Genomic DNA, 26,943 nt, shown 5'->3' with positions numbered 1-26,943 from the left:
TGGGATGTGAGGATGAATAAGGAGTCTGTAATTGGGATGTGAGTATGAATGACGTCTGTAATTTGGATGTGAGGATGAATGAAAAGTCTGTAATTGGGATGTGAGGATGAATAAGGAGTCTGTAATTGGGACGTGAGGATGAATGAAAAGTCTGTAATTGGGATGTGAGGATGAATAAGGAGTCTATAATTGAGATGTGAGGATGAATGAAAAGTCTGTAATTGGGATGTGAGAATGAATGAAGTGTGTAATTGGGATGTGAGGATGAATGACGTCTGTAATTGGGATGTGAGGATGAATAAGGAGTCTGTAATTGGAATGTGAGGATGAATGACGTCTGTAATTGGGATGTGAGGATGAATAAGGAGTCTGTAATTGGGATGTGAGGATGAATAAGGAGTCTGTAATTGGTATGTGAGGATGAATGAAGTCTGTAATTGGGATGTGAGGATGAATAAGGAGTCTGTAATTGGGATGTGAGGATGAATAAGGAGTCTGTAATTGGGATGTGAGGATGAATGAAGTCTGTAATTGGGATGTGAGGATGAATGAAGTCTGTAATTGGGATGTGAGGATGAATGAAGTCTGTAATTGGGATGTGAGGATGAATGAAGTCTGTAATTGGGATGTGAGGATGAATAAGGAGTCTGTAATTGGGATGTGAGGATGAATAAGGAGTCTGTAATTGGGATGTGAGGATGAATGAAGTCTGTAATTGGGATGTGAGGATGAATGAAGTCTGTAATTGGGATGTGAGGATGAATGACGTCTGTAATTGGGATGTGAGGATGAATAAGGAGTCTGTAATTGGGATGTGAGGATGATTAAGGAGTCTGTAATTGGGATGTGAGGATGAATGAAGTCTGTAATTGGGATGTGAGGATGAATGAAGTCTGTAATTGGAATGTGAGGATGAATGACATCTGTAATTGGGATGTGAGGATGAATAAGGAGTCTGTAATTGGGATGTGAGGATGAATAAGGAGTCTGTAATTGGGATGTGAGGATGAATAAGGAGTCTGTAATTGGGATGTGAGGATGAATAAGGAGTCTGTAATTGGGATGTGAGGATGAATGAAGTCTGTAATTGGGATGTGAGGATGAATGAAGTCTGTAATTGGGATGTGAGGATGAATAACGAGTCTGTAATTGGGATGTGAGGATGAATGAAGTCTGTAATTGGGATGTGAGGATGAATGAAGTCTGTAACTGGGATGTGAGGATGAATAACAAGTCTGTAATTGGGATGTGAGAATGAATGAAAAGTCTGTAATTGGGATGTGAGGATGAATAACGAGTCTGTAATTGGGATGTGAGGATGAATGAAGTCTGTAATTGGGATGTGAGGATGAATGAAGTCTGTAACTGGGATGTGAGGATGAATAACAAGTCTGTAATTGGGATGTGAGAATGAATGAAAAGTCTGTAATTGGGATGTGAGGATGAATAACGAGTTTGTAATTGGGATGTGAGGATGAATAACGAGTCTGTAATTGGGATGTGAGAATGAATGAAAAGTCTGTAATTGGGATGTGAGGATAAATGAGGAGTCTGGATGTGAGAATGTGAAGATGAATACGGAGACTTTAAATAGGATGTGAGGATGAATAAGGAGACTGAATGGAGGATGTGAGGATGAATAAGGAGACTGAATGGAGGATGTGAGGATGAATAAGGAGACTGAATGGAGGATGTGAGGATGAATAAGGAGACTGAATGGAGGATGTGAGGATGAATAAGGAGACTGAATGGAGGATGTGAGGATGAATAAGGAGACTGAATGGAGGATGTGAGGATGAATGAGGAGTTTATAGGAAAGATGTGAGGATGAATGTAGAGTAAATGAGATTGAATTCTAAAGGCAGACCCCAGAAGACTACAGGCTGAATGTTTAAGAACTGTCTTGTGTTTCATTGTTAAGTCAAGGCTCTCTCATCTCTTCTGAATTTTTTCTCATATGAATATAATTTCCTCGTGCAGAGTTCTACCACGTCTTATTTTCCTACCTATTCATTGTCTCGTGCAGAGGCAGAATGCATAGATTTTTCCGTGTGAGAGAGTAAAAGCGGAAGGTTGCGCTTGTTGAGAGCACGCCTGTGATGAAAGTCAGACGAGGCTACTGGAGAGAGACTTGAGGGAGGAATACGATCAAAATCAAAGTGAATATTCAATCACATCAGCGGTATCCTATAAGCAGCAGCCAGATCTCATACCTCAAAGAAGCACAGCTCTGTGACTGTGACACACACAAGCTCACCTGAAATCTCTCTAGCTTTCCTTTCCTTATACTAACACTCGTTTTGGCACTGTTAGCTTCAGACACCAATCCAGAATAGAGCATTAAATATGTACGAACAGCTGCATTCACAATATTTACCGGTATCAGCACACATTTCAGAAATAATAAAGTGTCTATATTTTCTCCCAAAGTCCTGTCCACCGGCAAGGACTGGTATTATTTCATAAAGAAAGTAAAATATATATATATATATATTTATCTGAAATTCCCAAGCCTTTGTATTTTCCTTTAAAACTGAATGTAAAACTATTGTGTATATCCCTTTTAAACTCTATGTACAGTAGCCTCGCTAGTTGTGTGTGCAAGTTAGATAATGGTATATTATGAAATGTTACAGGCTACATAAAGACTGAGGCATCCTCAAGTAATGAATGTATTCATGTCCATGTAAGTTAAAAACAAAACAGCAGGATTTTAGCAGAATTGAAAATCTCCTTGCATGAATCCACTAAAAAACATTCAGTGACAAAAAATTCAGCAATGACTGATCATGAAATGTTAGAAGAGAGGGAGTCTGGGGGCTGTGTGTTAATGACAGGAACAGGAATCTTCTTCACTGAAAAACTGGACAGCTGAAAATTAAAAAAAAAAACATCACCTGGTCATTTACTATCTTCGGTCCCAATTTCAATGGGTTTTGTAGCCTTAGTAGCTTGAAATACTCAAAATAATTTCGCATTAAATGAAGCTCTTGACCTGTGTCTGCATGCTTTTATGCCTTAGCCTCATAATTGGATAATTTCAAGAAGGAACACATTTATAAACATAGGTGTTTCTATTAAAGTTCAGCAAGCTCTGACATGTAGATTCAGTGAGGCAGAAAAAACGTTCACGTAAAAAAATATCTATACTTAAACATTCTTAAACAGCGTTAACAGATGAATAACTAGCATTATAGAATAAATGAGAAATCAAAGTACTCTGAAACGAGTGTGGTGAAGTGTGCACTTCAGCTAAAACCGTCTGAAGCCTCCTCCACAAGAACTCCTACTGCCATCATTTAAGGAAGCTTTTTCTCCACTTCTCCTTGGCCTTTCAAGGGAATGCGGGCCAATCCGGATTCAGAAGCATGCACTTGACGACCTCCTTGCGAGCTCCTCGGTGACAGGCGGAAAAATGTCACGCGGCACTCGTCTCAGAACAGAAAAGTTCAAGCAGCTCAAATCATCCTTATAGTCTACTTAATACAGTCAGACAGAAAGATGTGGTAAGATACGTGCGAGTCCTGAATGGGGATTCTTGAGATAGCATTCCTATAGCGTCTTGTTATTTTCATTTATAGCGTCCCTCTGGTAAAAGAAATCACAGGGTTAAATGACATGCAATGCTAATAATAGTGTGATCTCAAGAGGGATTGGTGTAAATCTGACCTAAACTGTTAAATAATATGTTAAATAAAGAGAGCTAGTGTAGTATAGATAGTGGTGCATACATGTCAGTATTCAGCACTATATGTGTTGAGCAAACTGACTCTTTATATGAGTAAATATCTAGAGTACATTTTAACTGTAAGTTGTATTTTTATTACATTTCAACTCTCTCAATTTCCTAGCTACCATATTTTTACTTCAGACACTACATTTTATGCCTAGCTCTATGATTCCTCTGATAATTTCAGTACTATTATCCAATATAAAGAAGTATCACGATACAGGAATTGCTGAAATCTTCAACTTTACTAACGTCATACACAGTAACTGCGGACTCCAGAGAAGAAATTAAAACATTTAAAGGTAAAGATTTATCCTGAACACAGTGTATATGAATCTTCATTATTAACATCCTCTTTAAGAACAACTGTGCAATAAAATTCATTATCGGTCTATTTACACTGTGGTTCAAGGTTTCCTACGTTACCCACAATGCCGTTTGTCTACCTGCTGGTAAATAGTTTCCAAAGCTTTCAGATTTCATGCTAATACAGATGTCCACATGTCTTTCTTGTTGTAACTAGCCGCTGTGTTGTTTAGCTGCACTGGACCTTTGAGTCCCAATGTTTAGGGAAACGTCTCCATTACTTCTCATTACTGGTGTAGAAGATTGCTGGGAAATGGTGCTTGAGAAATTTCCTGTTTTCAGGAGCTAATCAAGTAACCTGATGATTTTCAATATGTTTGAAGCAACCAACAAATTAGCACCGGAATCACTGAATACGTAAGAAATATTTTAATAGAAGCATGTTGAACATTTTTCAAGATGGACATGAATGTGTATGGACCTGTATGGGGATGTGGATTATTGATTGGAAAGTTGTTCAAATCCCAGGTCCACTACTGGGCCCCTGAGCAAGGCCCTTAATTGTTCAGTTGTATAAAAATGAGATAAAATGTAAGTCGCTCTGGATAATGCCAAATGTAATTGTAGTTTAAGTAAAGGGAACATTATGTAAAGGGTACAGATTTCATGGATTGCTCTTCCGCGCCATGGCAAAAGCTCCTCAGGTTTATGTTTGTGTTCGTTTCTGTTGTGTCTCAAGTCTGTCATTGTGTCTCATCTCTGTCCTTCTGTCACTGATGTATTACCTCACCTTGTGCGCCTGTTTTGTACTGGTTCACGATCGGTTTGTTTATTTACACGCTGTTGCGTCTGTGAAATGTTGCAATGTCTCATTATGCGTTGTTATGTCTCTTGAGTCTGAGCCTTTGTTTCCCCGTCTTTTCTCATTTCACAGTCCTTCCTCCAGCAGTAATTTGGCATTACAATATGAATATAGTCTCATTTTAAATACTAAAGATGCCGATTTTGTTCAGAAAAAAAAATTCTTTCTTGGTCTATTTACACTCTGGTTAAAGCTTTCCTACGTTACCCACGATGCCGTTCGACTAGCTGCTCTTAATTAGTTTCCAAAGCTTCCAAATTAAACGTATCAACCACAATTGAAGCGTTTTAAGCAAATTTGTCATTCACTATCATTGTGTTATTACAATTACTCTTTAGGATTGTCTAGGATTTGTCTCCAAATATTGTCTGACTTTTTTAGGTGGTTCAGGCAGGAAATAATAATTAGAGATGACTTTTTGCATCGATAACATCTTAAACACAAAGTGATTAGGTTGGTTTGGTTGTTTTTAGGTTTTTACATGTGGAAACACCTCAGATTTTTTTTCAGCATATACTCTTCTTCCAATAAAAAAGAAATTCTGAGGTAAAAATGTGTCTGTGCTCCTCAGGGAGGTCCTGAGGGAAACCATGGAAAACGATGAGCTCCGGGAGAGGGACCAATGGACCATGTTTGGTAATGAGGCAGAAAAAATGGAGATCGAGGTGATCAGGAACCAGCACATGGTCCGTCAACGCATGGACCGCATGTTGCTGCGTAAAGAGGTGAGGCTCAGATAGAGTGAACTCAGTAAATGGTGGTTTTCAGTCCTGTGGAGAGCCTGCTGCTTGAAATGTTTCCAAGCTGAGGAGCTCATGAATAAATTAATGATTTGCTAATGAGTTAAACCAGCATGGTGGTACCTCAGGACTTGGTTTAAATCCCAGTGCTATGAAAGCTAAAAGAATATTTAATGTGCAAATATTAAAATTGCTAATAACAAATTCAAAGAAGTCGAAATTAGCCTGCATTGTTCAAATGAGATGATGCTTACAAGAAAATCCCTCGTGTTTTTACTTGATATTAACCTTCTAGAAAACAAGAACTTTTACAAGAAACACTGTACTAGCAGCCCGAACTTACGTTATAATGTTAACTTTACCAATTATTTATTAGAATTATTGAAAGGAGATCTTGCTTAATCCCATTTCCCTCAGTTCATTGAGAGTGGTACTCTTCTCCAAGTGTTCTCCCTCCATCCTCCATCCTCCAGCCTTCTGTCTGATTCTCACAGGCCATGACTTTGATCAAAATTTCATCTTCACCCTCAGGCAGAAAGGAAGATTTCAACACACCTGAAGTTTCTGAATGATTTGAGCATGAAGACTCCGGATTTTTCCATCCCTCTTCGTCCCCACACCGTCTGGGAGGGAATGGCTGTCACACTTTCCTGCACCGTCGAGGGTTGTCCATCACCGAATGTCACCTGGTGAGGAGTTATAAAGCTTTACATAACCGAAAAAATGAGAAAGGTTCAATTGACTTTACTTGGTGAAATAGTTCAACCAGTCTCTGGAGTTTCTGTTTCTGTAGACTGGGAAAACCTGTCAGATGTTGCTACGAATGACTTCTGGCAACTTTCACACCTCAGTTTTATAACTCCATGAATATACTGTATATTTGTGTTACTTACATATCTGTATATCTTGTGTTTATGACATGCATCTCCTCATGCCAGGTATAAAGATGGTGTTCCTCTGACAGCGTCCTCACAACCCTGGAACTACAAACTGCTACAGAAATTTGGCCTCAACAGTCTGGAGATTCGAAGGTGATCATACTCTTGAAATAAGTGAGACTGCCTAGACTTCAATTATGACTTACAGTTTCCCCGATGTGAATTATTCCTCAGGTGTAGTGCTGCTGATGCGGGAGAATACAAAGTGGTGGCCAAAAGCTCCTTAGGCGAGGCAACGACCTACGCTACACTTGTAGTGAACTGTGAGTGATCGAGGTTATTGATTTTTTTTTTTAAAGGGCTGATTTAAAGTTTAAATGGAATTTTAGCTCTTACTCGAGTCATTTGTGACATTTAGGTCTAGTTTGAGTAATAGCATTGGTCAGTTTTTATTTTAAACGTGTTTTCCGATCACAGTTTTGTAAGTTCACGTTATCTTAACATGTGGCAGGTCTTCAGTGGCATTACTTCAAAAATAGATGTTAGAATTGTATTGAGTTGCAGTTGAATAACTTGATGTTTGGTGCTATGGCTTGATGGGCAAAAAAATTTTTTTTTTTTTCATTGTCTGTACCGCTTATCCGATCTATACTCAGGTCACGGGGAGCCTGTGCCTATCTCAGGCATCAAGGCAGGATACACCCTGGATGGAGTGCCAACCCATCGCAGGGCACACACACACACACAATTTAGAGACTCCAATCAGCCTAGTAGCATGTCTTTGCGCTGTGGGAGGAAACCCACCAAGCATGGGGAGAACATGCAAACTCCACACACACAGTGAGCGGGAGCAAGACTCGAACCCAGGACACTGGGGGCTAACCACTAAGCCACCATGCCACCAGCCAAAAATATCACAGTAAAAATTCTGAAAATTATCTCCCAAAATGAATCTTTCCTAACAAATCCTTAATGTTTTCCTGTGAGGAATAAATGGCATCATTGCTCTTGCCATACAGGACTTTTTAAACATTCTATTAACAAAAAATTAAGCTAGCATGTTAGATCAGATAACTGGCCAACGATAAGGACGCTCATTATCATCAGCTAGTATTTCAGGTGCTTTTCACTTTCATTTAAAGATTCGTTTTTGATCCAGATCAGATTATTTCCTATCAACATAAGTGGATTATTTCAGATTTCCACCAAAGGTCATTAAAAAAGGTATGAAGAGGTGCGGCTGAACTCTTTCTAGCCCAGACTGTAGATTTATGCAGCTTGTCACTGACAGTCACGTCACATATGATTCAAACATCCCGTGGATTTGAGCTCCATCTGGCCTGATATTTTTCAGCCCACTTCTCTGATACAGTGGTTGAACTAGAGATTGGACTAGAGCTTGGACATTTCAGGATTTTTCTCCCAGATCTTTTGTGCTGTATGTGTCTGATTCTCTATAGAATGAGGCACTTCAAGTACAATTTGTCCTTTATTGTTCATTTCATATTTTAGTCCAGTGTCCAGAATATATTAAAGGAAATGCTTAATGGGTCTCTTCGTTCGTGTGTGTGTGTGTGTGTGTGTGTGTGTGTGTGTTGGTGAGTGGGTGCGGGTGATGACTGATGACTGATTTCTCATTTTCTCTCCCTCTGTCTCTTTCTCTCTCTTTTACACTCTCTCATTTGCGCTCTCTCTTTTGCGCTCTCTCTTTTGCGCTCTCTCTCTCTCTCTCTCTCTCTCTTTACCCACTTTCTTTCCTTTCCAAATCAGCGAGGCGAGGACTTGAGGCAGGAATGAAACACACCCAGGCTGTGGGTAAGTGACATAATGAGACACGTCCTCTCTTCCTTCCATCTGCCCTTTTGATGAAGAGATTGGAGATTGGAGGCTCACAAATGGCTTATTATTCATGACTACAGGGGTTTTGAACACGTGTGTGTGTGTGTGTGTGTGTGTGTGTGTCTCCAGGTCTCACTGTTGTCTGTTTAACCATTGTATATACACGTGTTTGGCTGTGTGCTTCATAACGTCTTGATTGTATTCTCGTTGCATTTCGATGTCCTGCTTAATTGTTTAATTGACTTCATACCCAAGCAGTTATTACATCCTCATCTATCATTCACTTCCTGTTTGAAGTCTATTTTTCAGCCGAGGCTCATGAGTAAGAAATAAATCACTCAGGGCAAGCTGTTAGAAGAAAATAATCAGCATGGTGCTGTGATGTGGCCCTGGTGGGAAGCAGAGTTAGAGTTACCATCTCCAAGATGATTATATTCCTATAAACTGCTCATCCCTTTTATTTTTCTTGACTTCAAACTGTATTATTTTATATTAAAAATATTACAGAACAAAATATTTGAACATGAATAGGAGATAACTATGAAAATGGGAATAAATACATACTGATTCTCTTCCCTTCTCTTCTTTCTCTCTTCTTTTCTTCTCTTCCCTTCTCTTCTCCTATATTCTATTCTTTTGTCTTCTCCCACTATTCTTTCTCTCTTCTTTTATTCCTCTACTCTTTACTTCCTTCTCTTCTTTCTTTCCTTTCTTCTTCCTTTCTTCTTACTCTCCTTTTTCTTCTCTTCTCTTCTCTTCTCTTCTCTTCTCTTCTCTTCTCTTCTCTTCTATTCTTTTGTCTTCTACAACTATTCTTTCTCTCTTCTTTTATTCCTCTACTCTTTACTTCCTTCTCTTCTTTCTTTCCTTTCTTGTTCCTTTCTTCTTACTCTCTTTTTTCTTCTAGTCTTCTCTTCTCTTCTCTTCTCTTCTCTTCTCTTCTCTTCTCTTCTCTTCTCTTCTCTTCTAGTCTCGCTATACTAAACTACAACTATACTATATAACAGGATAAAAAATCTTCTCTTTTCTCCTCTTTCTTCAAAATACAACTATAAAGGGATAAAAAAAACTCTCTTCTGTTTTCTCTTCTCTTCTCTTTCTCTTCTCAATTTTTTTCTATTCTCCCTCCATTCTTTCTCATTTCGTCATGTCATCTCTTCTTTCTTTCCTCTTTTGTTCTCTCTTTTCTTCCACACTTCTCTTCTCTTCTCAGCTATAAAGGGATTTTTACAAAACTTTGACATGTTCTCCCTCTTTTCGCTCTTCTCTTCTTTTCTCCCTCACTCTCTTTCCTTCCCTCCTCTTTCCTGCTTTTTTTTCTCTCTGTTCTCCTTTCTCCCATCCTCCTTTCATTTCCCTGTACTCAACACTTCTAATGTGGGGGGGCAACAACTCAATGAGTCTTAATGACTATCAGATTACAGCTTGTCTTTTTCTGTTTCTTTTCTTCCACTCTTCTTTACTCTTCTCTTCTCTTCTTTCTCTCTTCTTTTCTTCCTCTATTTTTTTTCCTTTCTTCTTTTCTTTCTTTCCTCTCTTTCTTCTTCTCTTTTTTTCCACTCTTCTCTTCTCTTATCTTCTTTTCTCCTTTTATCACCTTCAGGAATTCTATTCTTTTTGCATCTCCCTCTCTTCTTTCTTTCTTTTTTTCCTTCCACTGACAGTACATCATCATGTCATTTTCTATCACAGCTTGGCTTTTCTTTTTCTGCCTCTTTTTTTCATTTCTTTCTTTCCTCTTTTATTCCTCTCTTCTCTTCTCCCTCTCTTTCTTCTCACTTCTTTTCTTCCTTTCCTCTCTTCTTCCTTTCTTCTTCCTCTCCTTTTTCTTCCACTCTCCATTTCTTTCCCTCTTCTCTTCTCTCTCTTCTTCTTTCTCTTCTCTCATCTTTTCTTTTCTTTTCTTTTCTTCCACTCTTCTTTACCCTTCTCTTCTCCCTCTCTTCCTTCTCTTTTCTTTTCTTTCTCTATGCTTTTCTTCCTTTCTTTCCTCTCTTCTTCCTCTCGTTTTTCTCCCACTCTTCTCCTTTCTTCTTATCACCTTCTGTATTCTATTCTTTTTGCATCTCCCTCTCTCCCTCCCCCTCTTCTTTCTTTCTTTCTTTCTTTCTTTTTTCCTTCCACTGACAGTACAGCATCATCTCATTTTCTATCATAGCTTGGCTTTTCTTTTTCTGACTCTTCTCTTCCCTTTTCTCTTCTCTCATCTTTTCTTTTTTATTTTATTTTATTTTCTCTTCTCTTCTCACTCTCTTCACTTCAACCTATAACTATAACAGGATAAAAAAAATCTTCTCATCTCTTCTCTTCTCTTCTCTTCTCTTCTCTTCTCTTCTCTTCTCTTCTCTTCTCTTCTCTTCTTATCTCCTTCTCTTTTCTATTCTTTTCTCTCTTCGCTCTTTTTTCCTTCCTCTACTCTTTTCTTCCTTTCTTATCTCCTTCTCTTTTCTGTTCTTTTCTCTCTTCTCTCTTTTTCCCTTCCTCTACTCTTTTCTTCCTTTCTTATCTCCTTCTCTTTTCTGTTCTTTTCTCTCTTCTCTCTTTTTTCCTTCCTTTACTCTTTTCTTCCTTTCTTCTCTTCTTCTTTCTCTTCTCTCACCCTCTCTTCTCTTCTTCTCTCCCTCCCTTCCTACTTTCCCTCTTTTTTCCCCCTCCTTTCTCCTATCCTCCTTTCATTTCCCTGTACTCAACACTTCTAATGTGGGGAGCAACAAACTCGATGAGTCTTAATGACTATCAGAAAATCTCTTCATCATTTATCCAGATCCTGATATTATATCATCATCTCATTTTCTATCACAGCTTGTCTTTTTCTCTGATGATTATAACCGATCTCGTTACGGTCTTGATTCCTGCACGAGGATCTGTTTTTACCCGTCCCGACCCGACCCGAACACAACCCGTACCTGACATTACGCCTCATTACTGTAATATTCCTTCCAGAGACTTTCTTCCACGCTGTTTCGAAGCCACGTGAAATTCCAGGGAAAATGAAAAACATGCCTAATTTCTGAAAGCTCATATTTCCCACTCGAGTGATTTTTATGCGGCTCGGCTCCGAGCATCTTAATTAAGTATTTTAGTTCATTGTTCGTTGTCGCAGCGTGTGATGAGGTGAGACAGCTTCTCCTTTCTTCCCCTCACTTCATACAGATAATTAGATGTGCTTCAGTGACAACATGCGCATTTCCATCTCTATAGAATTATAATCGCCAAGTGAATAGCGTGATTATTTATACATTTGTAGACTGTTCATTTTCTCACTAATAATAGCTGTTGTTGCTTCTAAACTGGTCATTTGAACTGTCTTATTATCTCATCAACTCCTCTTCTTCCTCACCTCTTCCCTCCTCTCCTCTCCTCTTCTACTTCTTTCTTCTCCTCCACTAATCCACTTCTTGATTCTGTCCTCCCCGGTCTATCTCTCCAGTCCTCTTTATTCCTCTTTCCCCATCTCTGACACTTCCTTATTTTATCCTCTTTTTTCTTCTCTTCTTTTCTTTCATTCACATTTTTTGTCTTTATCTCTTCTCTTCTCTTCCCACGTTTTCTTGATTTTTTTTCCCCCCTTGTCTTCTCTCTTTTCTCTTTCCTCTTTTCTTTTCATTTCTTTTCTTTCCTTTCTTCTTTCATCTTCTTCTTTTTTTTGTCTCTTCACTTGTCTCATCTCTTCTCACTTTAACTTATATTTTTTCTCATGTTCTCTCCTCTTTTCTGCTTTCTGGTCTGCACTTTTCTTTTCTTTTCTTTTCTTTTCTTCTCTTCTCTTCTCTTTCTTTTCTTCTTTCGTCTTCTTTTTTGTCTCTTCACTTTTCTCATCTTTGTTTCTCTTTTTCATTTCCATCCCACTGATTTCTTTTTACTCTTCTCTTCTCTTCTCTTCTCTTCTCTTCTCCTGTTTTTAACCTATTTATTTCTCTTCTTTCTTTTTTCACACGTTATTTTCTTTACTACTATCTGCTTTGCACTTCTCTTCTCTTCTCTTCCCACATTTTCTTGATTTTTTCCCTTGTCTTCTCTCCTTTCTCTCCTCTTTTCTTTGCTTTGCTTTTCTACTCTTTACTTTTCTTTTTTCCCTTTCTTTCTTTTCTTCTTTCGTCTTCTTTTTTTGTCTCTTCACTTGTCTCATCTTTGTTTCTCTTTTTCCTTTCCATCCCACTGATTTCTTTTTTCTCTTCTCTTCTCTCCTCTCCTCTTCTCCTGTTTTTAACCTATTTATTTCTCTTCTTTCTTTTTTTGCTCTTGTTATTTTTCTTTACTACTATCTGCTTTGCACTTCGCTTCTCTTTCCTCTTCTTTTCTTCTCTCCTTTTCTCCTTGCTTTTCACTGCTCTCATCTCTTCTAAACCTCCTCTCTCCTCTCTTTTAAACATTAAATTCCATAACGCTGGAACTGATCTGAATCTCTTCTTTCTCCCGTCTCCAGTCTCTGTAATAGAGGAGGAGGCTTCGTTTGACACCACCTTCCCTCCATCTTTTATAAAAGAAGGAGACACTCTGACTCTGAGCTGCCGTTTTACTTTCCCTCTCCTCCCCTTCCAGCAGGACGTGGCCTGGTTCAGAGACGGTACGAATCACCTTACACATTAGTTCAGAATTTTTCAGTAGACAAACACAAAAATCACTGGACATTTGCGAGAAGTGAAGGTCAAGGTTGTCTCAAAAATTGCTACCAATATATCACTAGTGTGTAATTGTTATAAAATATTAATTAAATGCTCTTTAAGTATTGGGTAAGTTCAATTCCTTCCAGTCCTACTGACATTTATTGTGAATACATATACAGTCAAGTATCAGACATCGATATCTGTCTATATGGGATAGGCAGTATCTGTATAAAAGGAATAAAACACTTAATGACACGCAATTAAAGGAAAAGCATCAACATCAGGGTGGTGTGATGCGTCCTGAGTTATCATTATAACCCCAAAACATCTCATCCTGAGGTATTTTATTCCTCTAATACTACAGCAATTTGCCTCCGCAATTTCTATTCATTTATAGCTACATTTATTGTCATGGATCATCTACATCTAGAGTAAAATCAAGACTTATAGCAGCTATACATCACCTCTTATCTCTTTCGTCTCTCTTGTTAAACATGTAAACAACATTTGGAGTTTGCACATGAAGTTTGCAAATAGAAGGGGAAAATACACTTTTGTCACAACAGAGAAACTACAAAGCATAAACTCCTCTGTTCTGAAAACTTTCTTGTGTGAGAAAACTTAAAGTTAGGGCTTTTACACTGACCGACACACAAACCGATGCTGGAGACTCATTTGAAAAATTTTATTTAAAAAAATCGATTTTATTTTTAAAAAAAATAATTAATTAATTAATTAAGTAATTAATAAATAAATAAATAAATTTTAAATGTGTACTTACAGAAGATTTTATCATGTAATTGCGTGCATACATCTGTTATGTAAGCAGAAGTATACTTTTAGAGCTTCTAAATTAAAAGAAAATCTATAAATAAATAAATAATAACAAAAAATAATAAACAAATAAAATAATTAATAAATAAGTAAATGTGTAGTTAGAGAAGATTTTATCATGTAATTGCGTATTTTGTTATGTAAGCAGAAGTATACTTTTAGAGCTTCTAAATAAAATAAATAAATAAATAAATACATTTTAAATGTGTACTTACAGAAGATTTTATTATGTAATTGAGTCCATACATCTGTTAAGTACTTTTAGAGCTTCTAAAAAAAACTTTTGACCAACAGGATTCCAGAATTGACCTAAAACAAGAAAAAAAAAAACTTTTTATATTAAGGTCTTATATGTAGTTGGTTTTAAGCAAAAAATACTGTAAGCTGCCTAGTTTTGTCATTTGTTAGTGTGTAATATGTGTGTGTGTGTGTAGGAGTTCCTCTCCATCCATCCGCTCGGCTGGACATACACACGGCCCTACGCTCCTCCACCCTCAGTCTGAAGGGAACGCACAAAGAGCACGAGGGTCTCTACAGCGTCCGCCTGCGCACCCGAGACGGCATCACCGAGCACAGCGCCTACGTTTATGTCAAAGGTCAGACAGATACAAGCTCTACAACTCTACAGGTCACTACAGGTCACTACAGGAGGACAAACTGAAAACTCGAATAACTTTAAAGTTAAGGAGTGGCCTACTTTTAAAAAGAGCTAAAAAATCAGGCTTTTTGAATAGAAGTCTGCTTTAATAATAATAGAATAACTGAATAGTTCTATAACCTGCACCGTTTCTGGAGTCTCTTCAACATGTAAATATAAAGGAATAAAAACATCTCTTCTCTTCTCTTCTCTTCACTTATCTTCTCTTCACATCTCCTTCTCTTTTCTATTCTTTTCCCTTCTTTTTCTACCACTCTTATCTTCTCTTCTCTTTCCATCTCCTCTTTTCTATTCTTTTCTCTTCTCCTTTTCTTCTTTCTCTCTTATCTCCTTCCTCTATTCTTTTCTTTCTCTTCTCTTCTCTTCTCTTCACTTCTCTTCACTTATCATTTCTTCTTATCTCCTTCTCTTTTCTATTCTTTTCTCTTCTCCCTCTCTTCTTTTTCTCTTTTTTCCTTCCTCTACTATTTTCTTCTCCTCTTTCTTTTCACTTTTTCTTCTTCCCCTCTTTTTCTACCACTCTTCTCTTCTCTTCTCTTTTCATCTCTTCTTTTCTATTCTTTTCTCTTCTCCTTTTCTTTTTTCTTTTTTCCTTCCTCTATTCTTTTCTTTCTCTCTTTATCTACCACACTTCTCTTCCCTTCTCGCTGTAACTATATAGCTTCTCTTCTTCCACATTTCTCTTTTCTTCTCTCAGAATTATAATAAAGGCATAAAATGAGGTGACATTCTCTTTCTTTTCTTCTCTTCTCTTTTTGTCTTCTCTTTTCTATTCTTTTCTCTTCTCCTTTTCTTCTTTCTCTCTTTTTTCCTCCCTCTATTCTTTTCTTCCTTTCTTCTCTTCTTTCTTTCGTCTTCTCTTCCTCTCTTTAACTACTACTCTTCTCTTCTCCTCTCTTTTTATCTCCTCTTTTCTATTCTTTTCTCTTCTCCTTTTCTTCTTTCTCTCTTTTTTCCTTCCTCTATTCTTTTCTTCCGTCCTTCTCTTCTTTCTCTCTTTAACTACCACGCTTCTATTCTCTTCTTTTCTCTTCTCTTCTCACTATAACTATATAACTTCTTCCTCATTTCTCTTTTCTTCTCTTAAAATAATAATAAAGGAATAAAATAAGGTGACGTTCTCTTCGCTTTCTTCTCTTCTCTTCTACACTCGTTTCCCTCTTTTGAGATCAACAGCAAATGCAGTGAAATGTGGTCAGTGTCTTGATACAGGTCATGGTGCTCATGGTCCTCCTGGTCCTCTCTCTGTGCCTCAGATGGTCCTGCAGCAGTGCTCGGAGCTCCAGGTTCTCCACTCCACCTCGAGTGCTCTGATGTGAACAGAGATTACGTGTTCCTCTCATGGGAACCTCCCAGCGCCGAGGGAGCGAGTCCAGTGCAGGGCTACGTCATTGAGAGGTCAGTGCACAAAATCAGCTCTTAGTTAATCCTTCAGTGATCTGGAGGTGGGAATGTAAAAGACAATGACTGGAATGAATCGATATCCTTTATCATTGATTATAAGTTGATTACCATGAAAAAAGGACAGACAACTGATGCGTAATTTAATATTTCATGTTTTTAAACTGCTGTGTTAGTGGGTGGGATATATTAGACAGGAAGTGAACATTTTGTCCTCAAAGTTGATGTGTTAGAAGCAGGAAAAATGGACAAGTGTAAGGATTTGAGCGAGTTTGACGAAGGGCCAAATTGTGATGGCTAGACCACTGGATCAGAGCATCTCCAAAACTGCAGCTCTTGTGGGGTGTTCCCGGTCTGCAGTGGTCAGTGTCTATCAAAAGTGGTCCAAGGAAGGAACAGTGGTGAACCGGCGACAGGGTCATGGGCGGCCAAGGCTCACTGATGCACCTGGGGAGAGAAGGCTGACCTGTGTGACAAGCTACTGTTGCTCAGATTGCTGAAAACCACTATCCTTCTAAACAAATTAACTTTGAAAACAAATTTAAACTTAACTAAAGTAAACTTTAAAACACATTTTTACATTACACATTTATTACAAAAAATATTACTAGTAGTAGTAGTAGTCGTAGTAATAATAATATATAATAATAATAATATATTGTTACATATGAAGGGTGTGTAATCATATTATGTCATAGCAGATTTGGTGGGATTCTCCGAAACTGTGTGGCTTACTGTGTGGGTTCGAATCCTGGGTTCTGCGTGGAGTTTGCATGTTCTCCCCGTGCCTCTGTGGGTTTACTCCGGTTTCAGTCCAAAAACATGTACATTAGGTGGATTAGTAATTCTAAATTGCCCATAGGAGTGAGTGTGAGTGTGTGTGGTTGTCTGTCTATACGTGTGGCCCTGTGATGGACTGATGACCAATACTATTAAGTATTGTTTACCTGACTACTTTTAACATTTAACAAAATAAAGTTTCATTTATCACTGAAATAGCGACGGAAGAGATGCTCCGAGATCGGACGACGTGCATGTCGAAAAAGTCAGTCTGGAAGGTGGAGACAGGGCAGGAGAGAAACAGGGAGGAAGAACCAGTAAGAAAAACAATAAAGGAGTAGAAAGAAAGAGGCGGCGATACAGACAGACAGAGAAGGATGAGGTTGTGTCTCCTTCCAGCTGGATGAAATGTCATCTCCTCCGCAGCCTCCTGTTGCCTAGCAACACGCACAGGATCCTGGAGAAGTTGTGTTTTCTCCTGCTTAATTTTGCAGGTAATGGTGTATCTCGCCGTTGCACAAGCCACTTTGAGAATTAGCCTCGATTTCAGGAACTGTTATTTTGATCTCTCCTGCGGCATGCTGGGTAGGCGCTTATTTCGAGGGTGGTGCTGTTGAAATTGTTGTTTTTGTGTTTTTGTGTGTTTTTTTTATCACGCTGTCTTGTGAGTCACACACACTCAAGTGGAGTAAAAGCACATGCAGGTAGACTCTGACTTAATTAACACCTTGAAGCGGTGGAAGGCTGTGGGTTCAAATCCCAAGATGGCTAAAAACCGAGGTTCTTCACAGCTCACCTCTGGATAAAAAAACCTTGCCTGAATGTATCAGTGGTATATGTTAAAGCACATGTAAGAGATCTTGCTGCTTTAAGGAGCTGAATCTTATGATTAATGAATAGTTAATAAACATAAACATAGTGATGTAAATGTTTTTTGTCATAATTTATAGATATGTGGATATGGCTGCTGATTTCCCAGAGCTTAAAATCATACTTCAAAATCATTACTGCCTATTAAAGAAGTAGTAAAAAAGTGTTTATAGGCCACGATGACCCCCTTTTTTCTCTGCTTTTTTTCCATTTTATTTATGCATTTATTTAAAGGTTATCATGTTGGGATGGGAATTACAGGGTAGAATAAGAGGAAAAAATAATATATCTGAATGTGTTTGTGCTACTGAACAATTTCTGTGTACACCGACTGAATAAAAATCTAAAATAATAATTATATAAATAAATAAAAAGATGTTTGGCGTTTCTGATAACTGCCTGTTAAAACTGAGAAGAGAATTTAAAATCATAGAATAAAATGTAAATAAATAAAAAAATAAAAATAATAATAATAATAATAATAAAATTTATAAAATAAAAATAATGTTTTGCTACTTTTAAGACGTATTGTTTGATATATTTTTACATTATATTATTTATTATATTTATTTACAACTTTATATTTAAATCAGGGGGGCATGAGAATCATTTAGCTAACTTGACCAATAAATATAGTTTATACTTAATACGTAAGAATGTGATATCTTGAATATTATGTAGGTTTTTCTGAATGATTGATTGATTGATTGATTGAGGCTTTTTCTACCTTCTAAACAGATTTGAATATACAGATAATCCAGATGTGAAGATCTGAATGATGAATTTCGTTCTAATATCTGTAGTGGAAATACAAGAAGCCAAGTGTTTATCAGAATGGACGATTATGTTTTCAACTGGTCAAGTGTTCAAACGGAAATACTGTGAGCTGGAGAAATCAGAAACTTTGATATGTAGAGAATTGTCTCTTTGAAGCACCAATAGATGCCACCCTGAATCACATCAGATTTCCATTCCACTTCTAATTTTGTTAGAAATTCTTCCTCTCTGGGTCTCTTTTCAGGTGTGAGGTGGGCATTGGGAAGTGGGAGCGCTGTAACGAGCTCGTTTCCAAGCTGTGTCATTACCCAGTAATGGGTTTAAAGGAAAACACCATGTACCAGTTCAGAGTCTGTGCAGTGAACCAGGCCGGAGTGGGACGTCCGTCTAAAATCTCCAAACCCATCGTCACCTCTGACCCCCTGGAGCCTAGCAGGACAATGGGTAACTTTCTATAGTATTACTATAAAATGTACCTGGGTTGTATTGTGCAAAAGATTCCTTTTTTAATCCGTTCATGCGGGAGATGTTAGAGAAACACCTTGACAAGCTAATATTACACCATCAGATTACCAGCTTTTAGTCGCATACCTCACATATCATCCTAAAAAGACATTTCAAGAATCTCTCAGACTTTTCCTCATCCTTGGATACAGCACTTATGATTATGTCTGCTTGGAGGGTTTTATATCTCGGATATCTCTGTGCCTTCAACCACAATGCCATCTCTTCCCACTTATTACATCTTTTTTTTTTTTTCCCTTCTCCCCTCCTACATTATTACTGCTACTGGCTGTCTCTATTTGTCCCTAAATCTATTTGTTTTGTCCTCCCTGTGTGCAAGTGGTCAAGGTGGATAGAGGAAGAGAAATCGTGATCACCAAGGACCAGCTGGAAAGTAAGAAATGCAACATTAATCTCATCCATGGTGTGAGCAAATGCCAGAGTTAATTGAAGGTATAAAGCTATCCATGATGCCTTCATTCGGGTCATTTTAATTACTCATATTTTCTCAAACACACATTAACACGCTATTTAATGTAGCGCTAACGTTGCTAAAGTGCTAATCAGATACACAGTCCTGCTAAATTGTGATTTAGTTCTGCTAAATATAGAGACGGTTAAATTGCGAGCTAGAAACGATTTTTAAGCTAGGAGGTCATTTGTGTTAACTAGAAATGACATTACGTTAGCCAGAGATACAGTTTTGCTAGCTATAGAAATAGTTATGCTAATAGTTAACAGGTAAAGTTATCGGCATACAGAGGTAAAGAAGTCGGTTGAAGAAACAGTTATGCCAATTAGCTAGAGATATAGTTTTGTTAGTGAAAATACAGGTCAGAGATACAGAGCTGGTTATGCTAATTTGTACACGATACAGTTTTGGCAGTAAAATTGCAGGTATGCTAGTCAGAGATACAGAGCTAATTCGAGATATAGTAAGGCTAAATTAATTAGAGTTATAGTTTTGGTAGTAAAAAGTACATTTATGCTAGTTGAGTAACATTTAGAGAGGCAGTTAGACAAAGAAACAGTTATAGAAGATAAAGTTATGCCAGTGGGATTTTTTTTGTACTTACACACAGAGTTGCACTGTTACCACGAACCAGCTGGGAATACAAATCATCTATGGTTTGATAAACACTGCCGATTATGTGAGAGTTTCTCAAGGCTGAGCTCCTGTAGCTACTCCTCATGATTCCTCAGAGTTTAAACTCTCAACACGCACACATTCCACACAAACACATATACATCTCTAACCAGATCATTAACATAGTCATTATAGCTAATGACTTCTATCAAACTCACACAAAGAAAAGAAAATTCAATAATGCTAGGTAGATATATACATGCTATTCAGGAATTCAGTCAGAGATACATTTAGGCTAGTCAGGGGGATTTATGTTACACTATTCAGATACACTAGTCAGAGATACAGTTACGCTAGTCAGAGATAGAGTTACACAAGTCAGAGATACAGTTACACTAGTCAGAGATACAGTTACACTAGTCAGAGATAGAGTTACACAAGTCAGAGATAGAGTTACACTAGTCAGAGATACAGTTACACAAGTCAGAGATACAGATACACAAGTCAGAGATACAGTTACACAAGTCAGAGATACAGATACACGAGTCAGAGATACAGTTACACTAGTCAGAGATACAGTTACACTAGTCAGAGATAGAGTTACACAAGTCAGAGATACAGTTACACTAGTTTAGAGATAGAGTTACACTAGTCAGAGATACAGTTACACTAGTCAGAGATACAGTTACACTAGTCAGAGATAGAGTTACACTAGTCAGAGATACAGTTACACTAGTCAGAGATAGAGTTACACAAGTCAGAGATAGAGTTACACTAGTCAGAGATAGAGTTACACAAGTCAGAGATAGAGTTACACAAGTCAGAGATAGAGTTACACTAGTCAGAGATAGAGTTACACAAGTCAGAGATAGAGTTACACTAGTCAGAGATAGAGTTACACAAGTCAGAGATAGAGTTACACAAGTCAGAGATACAGTTACACTAGTCAGAGATAGAGTTACACTAGTCAGAGATACAGTTACACTAGTCAGAGATAGAGTTACACTAGTCAGAGATACAGTTACACTAGTCAGAGATAGAGTTACACAAGTCAGAGATAGAGTTACACTAGTCAGAGATACAGTTACACAAGTCAGAGATACAGATACACAAGTCAGAGATACAGTTACACAAGTCAGAGATACAGATACACGAGTCAGAGATACAGTTACACGAGTCAGAGATACAGTTACACTAGTCAGAGATAGAGTTACACAAGTCAGAGATAAAGTCACGCAAGTCAGAGATACAGTTACACTAGTCAGAGATACAGTTACACAAGTCAGAGATACAGTTACACTAGTCAGAGATAGAGTTACACAAGTCAGAGATACAGTTACACTAGTCAGAGATAGAGTTACACAAGTCAGAGATACAGTTACACTAGTCAGAGATACAGTTACACTAGTCAGAGATAGTTACACTAGTCAGAGATACAGTTACACTAGTCAGAGATAGAGTTACACAAGTCAGAGATAGAGTTACACAAGTCAGAGATACAGTTACACTAGTCAGAGATAGTTACACTAGTCAGAGATAGAGTTACACAAGTCAGAGATAGAGTTACACTAGTCAGAGATACAGTTACACTAGTCAGAGATAGTTACACTAGTCAGAGATACAGTTACACTAGTCAGAGATACAGTTACACTAGTCAGAGATAGAGTTACACTAGTCAGAGATACAGTTACACTAGTCAGAGATAGTTACACTAGTCAGAGATAGAGTTACACAAGTCAGAGATAGAGTTACACTAGTCAGAGATACAGTTACACTAGTCAGAGATAGAGTTACACTAGTCAGAGATAGAGTTACACTAGTCAGAGATACAGTTACACTAGTCAGAGATAGAGTTACACAAGTCAGAGATAGAGTTACACTAGTCAGAGATACAGTTACACTAGTCAGAGATACAGTTACACTAGTCAGAGATAGAGTTACACAAGTCAGAGATAGAGTTACACTAGTCAGAGATAGAGTTACACTAGTCAGAGATAGAGTTACACAAGTCAGAGATACAGTTACACTAGTCAGAGATAGAGTTACACAAGTCAGAGATACAGTTACACTAGTCAGAGATAGAGTTACACAAGTCAGAGATACAGTTACACTAGTCAGAGATACAGTTACACTACTCAGAGATACAGTTACACAAGTCAGAGATACAGTTACACTACTCAGAGATACAGTTACACAAGTCAGAGATACAGTTACACTACTCAGAGATACAGTTACACAAGTCAGAGATACAGTTACACTACTCAGAGATACAGTTACACAAGTCAGAGATACAGTTACACTACTCAGAGATACAGTTACACAAGTCAGAGATACAGTTACACAAGTCAGAGATACAGTTACACAAGTCAGAGATACAGTTACACTAGTCAGAGATACAGTTACACTAGTCAGAGATAAAGTCACGCTAGACAGAGATACACTTATTTACATTTACATTTCTGGCATTTGGCAGACACTCTTATCCAGAGCAACTTTCAACTTTATCTCATTTTATACAACTGAGCAATTCAGGGTTAAGGGCCTTGCTCAGGGGCCCAGCAGTGGCAGCTTGGTGGACACGGGATGCTAGTCACTTCCACTAGTCAGAGATAGAGTTATGCTAGTCAGAGATAGAGTTATGCTAGTCAGAGATACAGATACTCAAGTCAGAGATAAAGTTATGCTTGTCAGAAATAAAGTCACGGTAGTCAGAGATAAAGTTATGCTAGTCAGTGATACACTTATGCTAGTCAAAGATAAAGTTACTCTAGTCAGAGATAAAGTTATGCTAGTCAGTGATACACTCATGCTAGTCAGAGTTGTTTATACTAGTCAGTGGTACAGTTATGCTAGTCAGTGATACAGACATCAAACTCAACATCCTTTCCTCACTTTCTTTCATTTTCCTCCCTTCCTATTTTATTCTTTCCTCACCCTTTCATTCCTTGCATTCTTCTTCCTCTCCTCTGCCCCTTTTTATCCTCTTCCTCTTCAAACTCCTTCACCTCTTCTCCTCATCCTCTTTCTCATCTGTCCCTTTTTCTTTCCCTTCTCCTCCTTTTCATAATCTTTCATTTTTCTGTTCTTCTCCAACTATCGCACCTCTCTGTCTTTTCCATCTCCCCATCCTCCTCTTTCTGCTCCTGCAGGTCAGATCCGAGTCCCTTTTTCCCCAACTGATGTGCGAGTGTGTGAGTTAAGTGACACTTATGTCGTGATGTGCTGGACCGAGCCGGATCCTCGGGGCAAGGAGCCGCTCACCTACTTCGTGGAGCGGGTAAACATCTACCTCTTGTCTGCAAACACTAGGCTTTAGTGAATAGGCAGAAATACAGTTGTGCTAGTTTGAAATATGGTTATGCTAATCAGGGATACAATTATGCTAGTGAGAAATTAACTTCAGTCCACACACATACAAATACAACCCCGGACACATTCACATTAATTAATGACTTCTTTTAAATTCACACAAAGTTAGCAAAGGTAGAGTTATGCTAGGTAGATATATTCATGCTCGTCAGATATACAGTTTTTCTAGTTAGAGATACAGTTATGATAGTCAGAGATACAGTTTTCTTAGTTAGAGATGCAATTATGCTAGTCAGAAGTGTAGTTTTGCTAGTTAGAGATACAATTACGCTAGTCAGGGATACAGTTATGCTAGTCAGAGATACAGTTATGCTAGTCAGAAATGCAATTATCATATTTAGAGATAAAATTATGCTAGTCAGAAATGTAGTTATGCTAGAGATACAATTATGCTAGTCACAGATAGAGTTAGACAGAAATGCAGTTGTGCTCGTTAGATATATGATTATGCTAGTCGGAAACACAGTTATCTTAGTTAGAGACACAATTATGCTAGTCAGAAAAGCAATTATGCTAGTTAGATATACATTTATGCTGGTCAGGAATGTAGTTATGCTAGACATACAATTATGCCAGTGAAAGATACAGTTATGCTAGTTAGAGATACAATTGTGCTAGTCAGAAATGTAGTTATGCTAGTCAGAAAGGTAGTTATACGAATGATGCTAGTAAGAGATACTAGAGATTAGAGATTACAATTATAATTTCTATAATTTCAGTTAACGCTGGCCATAGAAATGAATGGTTGCAATTATGCTAGTTAGAGACACAGTTATGCTAACCAGAGATAGACTTGTACTATTTAAAGACACAGTTATGCTAGCCAGAGAAATGATGAAGGTGATAATGGAACAGATGTAGATTTAAGCTAGTCAGAAACACAGATATTCTATAAACATAAAGACGCTAACAGAGAAACCGTTTAGACGTAGTGGAGTGATGTAAACTGGAGATTCCCTCCGGAGAGATGAAGATTATTATGCTAGTCAGAGACACGACAAAACTAAAGACAGACACAGTTATGCTAATTGAGCACCTTAGAAAGGAGAGAACCTTTCCAAATAATACAGAACACTAAAGCGTGGTATGATTTTATTGATATATTTGTGCTGCACACCATGTAAACAGTACTCCTCAGCCATCTTTCATAACTTGCTCTGCACTTGCCGGAGCCTTCCAGTCAACACAGTGGGAGGTGTTTCAATTTGAGCCGTAATCAAGTTGAAACAAGATGCCTCTTCTCTCTTTGTTTTTAAAGTTTATAAACTGTTTTGAAACTTCATCATTTAATAGGGTCTGGGCCAGTCTTAAACCGCCAGAAGTTCGGGTTTCATATGCACAAAAGGAAAGTAGAAATTTCCAATATCATGTGGGAGAGCGGAAGACGAGCAGCTGGTAATGAGCCAGTGAGGCTGTGAACTGCCACAGGACATCGATGTTTTATTGGACTTTTATAGAAAAAGCTCTGTAATAAAACCTTCTAATACATCAAGAGCGGCTGAAACCTGTGGAAATCATCCCGCTCTGTTTGAACGATATGAAAAAGACTTTTTTTAATGTCATTTACATGAAACATAAGATGACAGATGTAGGCAAGTGCATGCATTAGACCAAAAAAATAAAAAGAATGAAAAATGATTCCAGTGATCTAACACATAAGACAAAATGAAAGCTGAGGGAAGCTTTTTGTCCCAGTCTGGCACCTTTTCAAAGAGAACCCTTTCTGGCGTTTGATGTCATGAAGGATGTACGCTGAATAACCGATTGAATGCAGTTTGATGGAAATTTGATTATCTGATGAATCTTCCAGTCCATAGCTGGTAAGGAGAGCTGGCACTTGGCCAGCATGGACATGACGATCAACGCTACGAGGTTTGCAGCGTTTGACTTGCAGAAAGGGACGGCCTACTGCTTCCGCGTGCGCTCTGTGAACAAGTACGGCATTAGCGAACCTTCAGAGCCGAGCCAGCCTGTCTCGCTCGGAGAAGCTCTCGGTGAGTCTGAACTTTAACACCATCAGTATCCATTCGCGACACAAGGAAAGGACGTAGGCTTAGAGGAAAGAACAAGAGGGTAATAAATTTCCCCCTATAATGTAATGTATTTATTCATCACCTGGCTGTTTAACCCACAACTTGTTTACTGCTTTTGTATCACAGTTCAACGCCTTCTAAGTAAGTTATTTTCCCCAAGCCTAAAACGCTGGTCTGATCACTCAGACCTCCATAAGTCTAAAAAAAATGTCACCGTGGAATACAATGAATCAGTCAATGATACGATTCCATCTATGGAAAATATCCGCAAATATTTATTAGTTGTATTGAAACATGATTATATCTAAACCTAGTATAGAAAACAGATCAACTCATATTTTTTCTAAAGATGGGTTTTTTGATGACAAGAAAGCAACAAGGAATCCTCTAAGATGATGACTAGATGATTTTAAAAAATCAATACTATATCTATGGTAGAGACTAAATGCAATACAAGGTTTAATAACGAGTTTTATTTCATTTATTTTCAAGATGAGTGACGAGGCAAACGGTATTTTCTATTGTTCTGTGCAAAGAACAGTGTTTGAAATAGTTTCTTAATATTATGAAATCTTGCATTGAAAGTAATACGGCGTAGATTATACTGGAACCTGATCATTTTACATGTTTAACTCAGCTGTAATAAACGGCGCAAGTTAAAATAAGTAAACAATGTGTGAATAAAATACTGAAACATAAAACTAGCTAAATATACACACGTGCTAGTCGGGCTTCTCATGTGCATTTTCAAGCAAAAGGAATTGCGCAAATACCTGTCTCGCCAAAATATTTTTAAGTATGTTAAATCCTAGAATAAAACGCATTGAAAACTGCTTGCGTCTCATGTTTAGGTGTCCCTGCTGCACCGCACTGTGTTCAGGCTATTAACGACACAGACAGGTCAATCCTTCTAACATGGAAAGAGCCAACGAACACAGAGGGAATTCTGGGATATTACCTGTACTGCAATGAGCTGGGGAGCTCGGAGTGGAGAACCATTAACAACAAACCAGTCACAGGCACCAGGTAAAAGCATGAAAGCATGTTAAATAATGTAACAGATTAATGTTTTACCCACATGAGCTGCTTTAGGGTCAGTACTGGGTTTGTACGCAGCTCAGTTACTGTGTGCCTGATCAGTAATCGTTACACGGTATGCTGGTGTTTTGTTGAAAATTAAGACTTACAGTTACAATTACAGTTAATTAGTCATTAATGCAAGATTATTTGTATACTAATCTGCCACTAATTACCAATAATAACAGCAGAGAATTTAAAACAGGAAGTGAAAAATTAAAAGTGAAGTGAATATCCAGCAACATGATGCTTTAATGATTTAACCTGCTATAATACCCAGATAGCAAAACAGGTCTGGCCCACACAATGCACTTACATACCACAAAGAATGACGGCCCTTTGGTGGCCCATGTCTGGTTTGCCAGAGGTGGGCCAGACGTGGGCCAGCACAGGGCCAGCACTGGGCCACACGACATAAACCAAACCATAACCGGGCCACGTCTGGCATGCCATCATATAAACAGTGCCATCAATGCCAGACCTGGTCCACATCTGGTTGACATACCACTTGCCATGCCAGAACTCAGCCACCAGTGCCGGCTTAATGCCAGATCTGGCCCAGACCCGTCTGCTATGTGGGTAGTAATAATT

The 26,943-nt window shown here is 38.1% G+C and overlaps 1 protein-coding gene across 1 annotated transcript in view; it reads left to right on the top strand.

Moving 5' to 3' along the window:
* Positions 1-26,943, top strand: part of myom3 (myomesin 3) — a 59,743-nt gene that overhangs the window by 13,286 nt on the left and 19,514 nt on the right. The window contains exons 4-16 of the mRNA XM_058375938.1: positions 5,470-5,623; positions 6,170-6,327; positions 6,577-6,669; positions 6,751-6,839; positions 8,287-8,331; positions 12,782-12,922; positions 14,231-14,392; positions 15,711-15,852; positions 18,527-18,726; positions 19,127-19,180; positions 23,023-23,150; positions 25,053-25,236; positions 26,127-26,301. Of these exons, the coding sequence (XP_058231921.1) occupies positions 5,470-5,623; positions 6,170-6,327; positions 6,577-6,669; positions 6,751-6,839; positions 8,287-8,331; positions 12,782-12,922; positions 14,231-14,392; positions 15,711-15,852; positions 18,527-18,726; positions 19,127-19,180; positions 23,023-23,150; positions 25,053-25,236; positions 26,127-26,301 (1,725 nt within the window). The remainder of the gene's footprint in view (positions 1-5,469; positions 5,624-6,169; positions 6,328-6,576; positions 6,670-6,750; positions 6,840-8,286; positions 8,332-12,781; positions 12,923-14,230; positions 14,393-15,710; positions 15,853-18,526; positions 18,727-19,126; positions 19,181-23,022; positions 23,151-25,052; positions 25,237-26,126; positions 26,302-26,943) is intronic.

This window comes from Hemibagrus wyckioides, linkage group LG23, assembly GCF_019097595.1.
Source record: "Hemibagrus wyckioides isolate EC202008001 linkage group LG23, SWU_Hwy_1.0, whole genome shotgun sequence".
In the NCBI taxonomy this organism is placed as follows: Eukaryota; Metazoa; Chordata; class Actinopteri; order Siluriformes; family Bagridae; genus Hemibagrus; species Hemibagrus wyckioides.
Note: the sequence above shows the minus strand (reverse complement) of the source record. Positions and strands in the feature narration are given on the sequence as shown.